The sequence below is a fragment of the Caretta caretta genome, chromosome 12, assembly GCF_965140235.1.
Source record: "Caretta caretta isolate rCarCar2 chromosome 12, rCarCar1.hap1, whole genome shotgun sequence".
In the NCBI taxonomy this organism is placed as follows: domain Eukaryota; kingdom Metazoa; phylum Chordata; order Testudines; family Cheloniidae; genus Caretta; species Caretta caretta.
In genome coordinates, this window is record NC_134217.1 from 25,773,883 (window position 1) to 25,783,480 (window position 9,598).

At 43.6% G+C, this 9,598-nt stretch overlaps 1 protein-coding gene across 1 annotated transcript; it reads right to left on the bottom strand.

Annotated features, from left to right (window-relative positions):
* Positions 1-165: 165 nt before the first annotated feature.
* On the bottom strand, positions 166-8,537 carry PDCD2L (programmed cell death 2 like). Its single transcript, XM_048816696.2, has 7 exons — positions 8,250-8,537; positions 7,056-7,219; positions 6,835-6,904; positions 5,883-6,280; positions 4,849-4,962; positions 3,679-3,830; positions 166-1,528 (listed from the first exon to the last, which is right to left on the bottom strand). The coding sequence occupies exons 1-7, from the start codon at positions 8,379-8,381 to the stop codon at positions 1,398-1,400; spliced, it is 1,161 nt and encodes a 386-aa protein (XP_048672653.2). The 5' UTR covers positions 8,382-8,537; the 3' UTR covers positions 166-1,397.
* Positions 8,538-9,598: the final 1,061 nt, after the last annotated feature.

Consider the following 9,598-nt stretch of genomic DNA (forward strand, 5'->3'; position numbering starts at 1 on the left):
GAGGGGGTTCCAGTGCTTTTTGAACTCATTTAGAATCATAGTTTAGCAACGCTTATCTACAAAGGAATAATGTTTTAACTTGTTTTTTAAACGTGTTAGCCTTAGAGGCACATCTTAGCTTCACTTCTACTTGCTAAATACAAACACAACTTGTGCTGTCTGTACTAGGCTTTTAAAATTTATTAAGGGTTTAGCTAACAATTTAAAAAAACACCTTTTGTCATAGGACTTACCCACATGCAGAGTTACACTGTTTTTACTTACACTGTGATACACCAATGCAAAAGGCTCTGAGTTCAATTTAAACCAAGCTTGCTATAGTTTAGTTTACATAGATTAAGAACAGGGCTAAGCAAAACCACTCAAACTAAAATAAAGGTGTTCACACGGGGGGGTTAACTAAACACAGGCACAGTTATATGCAGCCAATGCCCTAGGTTAGAGAAGCACTTAGATCACAGAAGTTAGGCTGTACCCATCCTCCCAGAATCAGGAATATATGGAATAATTCCTAGCACTGCATCCGAAAGCTTGCATCCTTATATGTGTTAAAGCAAAAATGGGTAACAGGAGATTGAAGAAGAGAGGGATTAGAAACGCATTATAGGAGAGGTAATTTTAAACCCTTCTTCATATCATAGAAGCTTCCCATACAAAAGCATGTGTAAATGGGATAGGACTCAAACCTATATCCCTGTTTTCCACAATCAAGCCTGTACCTAATCACTACTGTGCTCCTTGTTAATGTTTCTCAAAGCTCAACGGGAGGAGAGGCCGTGCACCTGGAACTCAGTATTAGTAGCACCGCAGAAAGTCATAAAGAGACCCTCATCCTTAGCACAGTAGTCATAGTAAAAATGCATTTTCTTGGATCACAAACTGCATATTCACTTAATGCCAACGGAAGATAAAGAAATCCAATTGAAAGGCCTGTATTTTATACTTAATCTGATTGATATACAGAACCCTACAGAGGGGGTCAACTTTTCCCACTGAACAGTTGCAGGATTCTAGAATGCTGCCTAGCTGACATAAGCCAAACAAAATAAAGCTAGAGCAAGTGCAATAAGAACAACCTTCCTCCTTTCCCTCCCATTCCTGACCGTTTTAAAGTACTCATAGTTACTAGCTAGAATATGTACTACTAAATCACTATACAAAATTGTGTACATAAGCAAAAGTAACAAATCTTGTGAATGTACCAAGTTTTATGAAAGTGTATTAATATTCACTTCCCAGAACAGCTGTTTTGGAGTTCTCTTTGCAAGAATTACTAAAAACCCACACTACCATGTGACTTCAAAATGTCACCATATTTTCATTATGTGACATTTTGCTGCACAAATACCTTCATTTTACTCAAATAAGAACTTTATCTGTTCAAGAAAATTAATTTTTTATTTAAATAATTGCTGATCTGGATCTTCTTGTATAAAAATAAATTCCTCCAAGGGGTTCTGATGATTAGCTGGCCAACAGCTTCTTTCACATGTGTAAACTATACCTGTTCCAAATTCCACTGATAGATCTGAAAAAAGTAATATTTAAGAGTTTACAACATGTACTGTATTAGTGGTTAACATTTTAAAAGGCAGGTGTTTATAACTGCATTCACAAAAATGTATAAGCAGGATACGCAACAAACAGCTATTTACATACCTAATTGGTCATTTGTTCATGTGCAGTTCTAAAAGTATAGCCCTTTCTCCACAGGTAATTAAAATATCTATTTACAGTGGGGCAGACAGGTAGACTGGTACAATTGTAAACAACTTTGGGATGCTAATTAGTGTCCCAATCTGGCAAACACTTGTGCACATGCTCAACAGCATGTGAGAAGTCCTACTGACTTAATTATAATGTCTTGTAAGCATATGATGGGGTAAGGGGGCACTGGCAGTAGCTAGGCAAAAGGACTACTCACATGCCTAAAGGTAAGCAAATGTGTACGTGTTTACAGGATACTGGACTTAATTTTTAAGTGCTAAGTTTCTGGACCCTAAAAAGTTCTTTGACATTATTAAAAAAAACAAATTATCTAAAACTCACATTCCACTTCATTCATTCCAGATTTCAAATACTAATGATAGGCTGAGAGATATTAATAATTCAGTATCTAAAAAAAGTTGGACCCCAGAAGCCCAAGAAGGTTTGCTTAAGATTTATTTATGTTTAAGGAAAAACTATATCGTTTTGGTTATACCTGTTTGTCACCTATGCTGCAGAAATGTTCCATTGCTTCATAAAACTTAATTTGAATGTTAATCATTCTGTAATACATATATAATTACACAGTATCTCACCTATCAGATGCCTCTAAAATATAATTATTTTCTAATGTGAGAATGTATATTATCCACCTCATGTACAAAACAGCATACAGTAATTTAGAAATGAGATTTTCTCTTTCAGTTACAATACAAAATATTACTGTAATAGTTATAAAATTCAGATGGAAGTTTGATTTTTAAGTTATCAATCCTTTGACTGAAATTCATAAAGAACTTTAAGCAGGCCTTGAACATACTACCTTAAAATTTACTGCAATTAAAAAAAAAAGACAGTGGGTCAAATTCTGTTCTCTCATATTTGTATCAACCACTGTGGCTTCAGTGAGTCAGTGAGGTTGAATAGATATAACACAAAGAATATAGTTCAGTATGTATTTGGGAAATCACAATCCAATTTGCCTGGAACATCTTTACCATAATCTGCAATGTAGAAGGTTGGTTTCAGTGAAGCCTAAATGATCAGTGTTCTGAACTACATTTTGATATAAATACATAATAAATCAGGATTTTGTTTAGTAACTAAAACCTCCTCACCACAAATATGGTTAACTTTTAGGGCTTGTCTACACTTGCTGTGCTGCTGTAGAGTTTAGTGAAGATGGTACCTATGCTGACGGAAGAGCTTCTCCTGTACTCCACCTCCCTGAGAAGCAGTAGCTATGTTGATGGAGAAGCCCTCCCATGGGCATAGCACTGTCTACCCTGGGAGTTTGGTTAGCATAACTGTTGCTCTGGGGTGTGGATTTTCCACACCATGGAGTGACATAGTTATACCAACACAAGTTAGTAGTGTAGACTAGGGTTTAATCTCCTTAGCAAACATTGAGTACTTTGTCACTTCAAGGTTTTAAAGAAAACCTGCTGAAGTTTTTAAATCAACAAATTAAAGCTTCTTGTGTGGAGCTGCAGTCTTGTTTGTGATGAAACAGAATTTTAACAGATATTTATTCAGCTCTCAAGTCTTCTTCAGTTTGGACTAGCATTACATGTTAATTACTATTCAGGGACAAGGAGTTTTCTAGACTTCTCTTATTGGAAAGGCACTAAGGAAAATATGAGGCTTTGATCAAACAGTCCCAGAAAATAGGAACAAAATGGGAATGGGAATGTTGCTTCTCATTAAAAGGAAGCTGAGCAGCTAAAAATCGAACAACAGTGAGTCTTGTACAAGATACTGTCCTCACAAGACCCCAAAAGCACTGAGTACAACCTAACAGAAGGCTACCTTCAATATTAGTTGGCTTCTTGATTGGCTTAATGGTATTAAAAATAGTCATTTCATTCACTGTGTACATTTTGCAAGAAGCAGCCTAAATTCCAGTACACTATAATCATAAATCAACCAGCAGATTGACTAGTATTCAGTTAAAGCAACAAAAGATTTAACCTGCATCAACACTCTTCAGCATGCTGACCAGTGCTGGCATAAGTTGAAATTCAAAGACTCTGTTACTTCCACAGCTGTTGCAGACTGGAACCATTTCATTAATGCTGGATGAAGGACATGTTATAAATAAAGGCTGGCCACCCCAGGAGTATCTAGAGAAGAAAAAGACCCCTTATATACATTTTTTGCAACTAAATCTCATTGACTCAGACACATGACAATGTCACATAAGTACCTGGGATTCTAAATCTAAGAGGCTGCTTGCCATACAAATAGGCAAAGATTCTGATTCCTGCTGATGCCCTAAGTTTTAGAAGTATTCATTCATTATTTACAAAGGTTAAAGTGGGGGAAAAAACTTAGAGGGTCATACGAGAGAGCTGGATGACAAAGAATGCAGCCTCCCAATATTTAAAAGAAGACAGAAGCCATTGACTGGTGCCTGTAAGATGTGCAGTACCCTCAACTCTCACTAAATGCAGTTGTGCAATTCTAGTTCACTGGGAACAGAGGGTTCTTAACACCTTGCAATACTGTGGTCCATTACAGTAAAGCACAACATTTCTGGTACAACAGATCCCTCATCTCCCAAGAACCATTGTTAAAAGGTAGCTTCTGCTTCAATGCAACATGTGGGATACTGTTCTGCACCTCTGAGAAGCACAGCACAGAAATCATAGTCCAAAAGTAAAGAAACTAAGGTGCGCCTCTCCATTTCTGGGCTGCTCTGGGGGCTGGGATGGAGTTACGACAGCTGAGTATCAGCTGCCCAGGGACAGCAATGCTGCTCAGGCTCTCCAATGATCTGTGGACTAAGGTTTCTACCACAAGCCCTGTTCCTGCGCGCGCGCACACGCATGCCAGAGTCTCAGTAGTTGTCTTTGTCTTCCTCAGTTCTCCCTTACCAAATCCAGGGCTTTTTGCTCCTCCAACCATTTTTATTGGCATAAAGGAGTCAGAACAGGGGTAAGAATCTCACCTGTTCTGAACAGTGTGTTTCTGTCATCTATACTGTATCACACACACACCACACTTAGCAACTCTTACAAATTAAAATATTTTTAAAAATATTACATTTTCAGTGATGTCAAATCAAAGACTTGTTCATTCTCTGACACAAATGACTGACATTGCACCCCCACCAAAAACATGTTTAGATTATCAAAATACCTTAGAATTTGTTCATGACAGGAAGAAATTCTCTTCATAAATTTATGGAACACATGGTCTCTATTTTTGCCTTCACTCTTTTCATACTTCTCATTATCACCTTCACCTACAAAACTAGACGAATAAGGGGGAAATTTTGCCAATAAGGCGCACAGTACAGTATACATGTTCAAAAATAAGTATGGTTACTCTGAGGAAAAACACTTGAAGTTTCTTGTTATATTACCCATAATTAAATGACACCTGTATCTTAAATTAGAGGCAACCCTTTATTAAAGTGTAATTGATCAGTTTGGTCCTGATTCATAGATATTCACTGGCTCACAATTATTAAAGCTATTTCTAACTAACCTGTAATATAATGCATGAAATCAAATCCATCACATACTTGTTTATATCTAGTGTCATTCCCTTCTGTGATCTCTCAAAGCCCTTCCAGTTTTTAATTTTGGTATTGTTTTTAATTTATTCCCAATACAAAATTGTAAGTCCTCTAACATACTCTTTCAAGAAGGTCCATTCAACTGAACAGGAAAACTACTTCAGAGAAGCATGTATGTATATCCTGCAAGTGATATCATCTTTCATACTGAAGTACCAGATTGAGCCCCCACTTTTCTGTTGTGGGAGCCTATTTTATATTCTAACAGAGTGGCAATTGTTCCTGGTATAAGTGGTCAACTACATAAGTGTTCTAGCAGCATACAATAACTCTAATGCCCAAAATCTATTTTTCACACGACTTCCTTCATAAAGTCTCTATGGGTCCATCTCTCATAGTCATCCAATCCCTTACTCAAATCCACAGGAAAAGGAAGTTTCAATACTAACCTAGGAAACTACAAGTATACTGGACATAATCCATACACAAAATATAATTAACTGTTAATATATAATTAAGATAACATAAAATTGACTGATGCTCTAATGATTTAGAACCTGAATAGTGATTTAACAAATTTGGAAGAGGTCAGCAGACAGGAGCTCATCAAATGGTCTTCGTTTAACAACACGGACTATAAGCCTATTCTCACCTTTCTGACATCAACTGTTCCAAATCAATGCCCTCCCTCTGCTGATATTCCTTTAAAAGTTTGTGTGCATGATCTGTATCAAGGTAGCCAGTGTAGTCTTCCTCATCCACAACACTGATGTAATAGGACTGGAATCTGGGACAAGTGGTAGGCATTACTATCCTTTCTCCACATGGTACTGGCTTATGTAAGGAATCAGAGATATCTGTAGTTTCTGACAGGCTAAGTCCTTGAAATTGAGATGCACACTCTGTGGCTGTGGACAAGGAGGAACTGCTCACTGTGTTTAAGCCAAGTAGGTGACTGGTGGTTCGCACAGGACATTCTGTTTCATCCCAAATTCCCCAGTCATCTGCTCCATCGCACCAATCCTTTGTTGCAAAGTTATTCTCTTGTTTCTGAGAATAAAAAGGACAATTTTCAAGTGCTGTGTCCCTAAGATATTTCACACATTTTTATTGACACAAATGAAGGAACTAAGTTTCTCAATTTAATGCTTAATTTAATTTTTCCCCCCAATGCTAGATACTGACCCTAAAACTGCCCAAAACAAAGAGAAACGTGCAAAACAAGTGTATAACATGCAAAGATTTATCTGTGGAATAAGATATATTATAACTTTAATATTTAAAAGTTGACTTCTTGTGGCAGGTGGAACAAAGGTAGGACTTACTACATAATTATGGTTCACCATTTCTGTCAAAAAACAAAACAAACAATCTGCTTCATTTATTGCCAACTCAAATTAATCAATAACTGTACAAACAGATTTCAAGTCTATCAGTACAAAAACCATACATTTTTTATTCTCACCCACCCATAGTTAAAAAAAAAAAGTTGTAATAGGGAAAAAACATCTCAGCTGTGAAGAAACTATACATTTTGTTTGAGGTTCCTAAATATTACACTCTATATATCGCACTTAAAAAGAAATCATACTTGCAAGTAATACCTGCTTTAATTTGCAATCTTGTGTTTCTTTTCCTTGCATCTGCAAATACTGGGAGCGTAACACTTTCCAGCTAAAGTGAAAAATAAGAAAGTGACACGCAATTAAAACAAGTAATTAACGTGATAAAGGCAAAAGAAGATAATAGGATTCATTTTTTGTATTACAGTAGCACCCTCCCCAACCCAGAAGGCTCAGAAGAGAAACGTAAACCATACACATACCTTTCTGATTTTCCCCAGCAGCCTTCCACAGCACAAGCAAATACATTAATGACACGGTGGAATAGTGAGCTTTCAAGGGGGCAATATATCTGCACTATGTGCATCAGGATGGCACCGCAGATCCCACAAGAAGGATAAGTCATAGTTACTGAAGGGGCACAATTCTAGGAGACACAAAACAGTGGCCTTGATTAAGGATGATTTCAAGATGCACTGCACAGTGTTATTTAATGAACTTAGACCTGCTAAGGCAGGGATATGAGAGAGGGATATAAAATTATGGTATGGAGAAAGTGAATATGGAAGTGTTATTTACCCCTTCACATAACACACGAACCAAAGGTCACCCAATGAACTTAACAGGCAGCAGGTTTACAACAAACATAAGGAAGTACTTCTTCACACAACACACAGTCAACCTGTGGAACTCATTGTGAGAGGAAGTTGTGAAGGTCAAAAGAATAACTGGGTTCAAAGAAGAATTAGGTAGGTTCATGGAGAATAGCTCCATCAGTAACTATTATTAGCCAAAATGGTCAGGGGCACAACCCCATGCTCTGGGTATCCCTAACTTTCTGACAGCCAGAAGCTGAGACTGGACAACAGAGGATGGATTACTCAGTAAGTGCCCTACTCTGTTCACTTCCCTCAGACGCATCTGGCACTGGCCACTGTGGGAAGCTAGGCTAGATAGCCCATAGGTCTGACCCACTATGGCCTGACTTAACGTGGCTATGCAAAAACCCTTCAAATACCAGCCCGTGCTGCCAGCCAGGCCGAGACAGGGGCCAGGCGCATCTCGGAGAACTGAGCATGTACAATCACTGGAGAAAGCTGGGGTCTCCAGCAGCCTTTTGACATCCCCGGCTAAGCTCGTCACAGCGAACTTGAGGCTCAGCTCCTGCGGCGAGCTGGGTGGGCAGAGGCCGGTGCGTGCCGCGGGCTCCCTGGGACTCGCCCCAGGCAGAGGTAAGTGCAGGATGCGGGGGTAAAACGCCAGCAGCGTTGGCGCTGAGCCGCTGCCCGGCAGGGGGCCCGCGCGCTGGATGTTACCGGCGGTTCGCTCTGCTGTTGCGCTACGAAGCCGCCCAAGCCTCCACCGCCCGCAGCGACCCGGGCTGGCCCCGGCAGTGGCCGCTCCGCTACCGGCCCGCGAGCCCGCCCTCCCCCGTCGGGCACCCGCGGCCCCCTTACCGGGGAGCCGCCCAGCTTGCTGGTGGCCCACGACGGCGGCTGCAGGCTGTCCCGGCCGGGGTCCGGGATGGCGGCGTCGCGGAGACCCAGCAGCACGCGGGGCCCCGGAGGGCGGCAGGCAGAGGCGGCCATGCCGGCCTGCGGGAAAGGGGGACCCGAGCGCGTCGTGCCACGTGACTAAGGCAGCCGAGAGGGGACAAATGCAGGCAAGGGAACGTTCCTCCCCGGAGTCGGAGCGCCGGGTTGGGGATTGCGCGAAGCCGCCCTCCGGCTCGCTCCCGGCAGCCCGTGCGCGGCGGGCGCAGGCCGCTTGGCGGCTGCTGCAGTAATCCGGGGGGCGGGGGCTGTGCGCACCTCGGATTGGCGGGCGCGCCTGGCCGGCTGATGGGGCCTGCGGCCCCGCCCCGCGGGCTACCCGCTCCGCGCGGTCTGCGGCGTGCTGCCGAATAGACTGCCCCCTCCCGGCCAGCCCCGCAACGCTGCTGCCCCGGGCTCCTGCTGGCGCTGGCGGCGCGCCGCGGGCACCGCGCCGGGCCCGACGGCCGCCCTGCCGCTGCGCTGCGCTGGCATGCGCTCCATGTCGGGCTGCAAGTGAGATTTTCGTCAGAGGAGGCGGAGGGGTCAGTGGATCTACCACAGGGAGGGTAAATGCCTCCCTTGCGGCTGTGTCAGTCCCAGGCTATTAGAGAGGCGAGGTGGGTGAGGGAAGGGGGTTGTCATCGTCAGCTTTATGATTGCAGGAAACCCACCATCCTCGCCCCACCCCGCTCACTCCACCCCCCCTCCTCTGTTGCTGGCTCTCCCCCACCCTGGCTCACTCGCTCGGGGCTGGGGCAGGAGGTTGGGGGGCAGGAGGGAGGGTGGGCTCTGGGCTGTGGCCAAGGGTTTGGAGTGCGGGAGCGGGCTCAGGGCAGGGGCACGGGGTTGGGGTGCAGGCCCAGGAGGGAGGTTAGGTGTGGGAGGGGGCTCAGGGCTGGGGCAAAGAGTTGGGCGTGAGAGAGGGTTTAGAGCGTGGGCGGCGCTCAGGCAGCTCCCGGAGGAGGTGGCATGTCTCTCCTAGGCAAAGGGGGGACCAGGGGGCTCTGTGCTTTCCCACACCCCGAGGCACCGCCCCTGCAGCTCCCATTGGCTGTGGTTCCCGGCCAGTGGGAGCTGCGGAGCCGGCGCTCAGGGTGGTACCTGTGCTGTGGGCAGGGGTAGCATGTGAAGCCCCCCTGGCTGCCCCTGCGCTTAGGAGCCGGCGGGACATGCAGGCCCCTTCCAGGAGCCCTTTCAGTGTCCCTTTTCAACCAGGCGTGCCAGTCGAAAACCGGATGCCTGACAACCCCATGAGGGAATAGTTGGTCCAG

What these genes read in the sequence shown, in the direction of transcription:
- PDCD2L (XM_048816696.2), bottom strand. Translation starts at nt 8,381, where the DNA reads ATGGCCGCCTCTGCCTGCCGCCCTCCGGGGCCCCGCGTGCTGCTGGGT. An exon ending in GAACAGTTGATGTCAGAAAG is followed by an intron (nt 4,963 to 5,882) that starts GTGAGAATAGGC and finishes TTATTCGTCTAG; the next exon opens with TTTTGTAGGTGAAGGTGATA. An exon ending in GCTGAAGAGTGTTGATGCAG is followed by an intron (nt 1,529 to 3,678) that starts GTTAAATCTTTT and finishes TACTTTTTTCAG; the next exon opens with ATCTATCAGTGGAATTTGGA.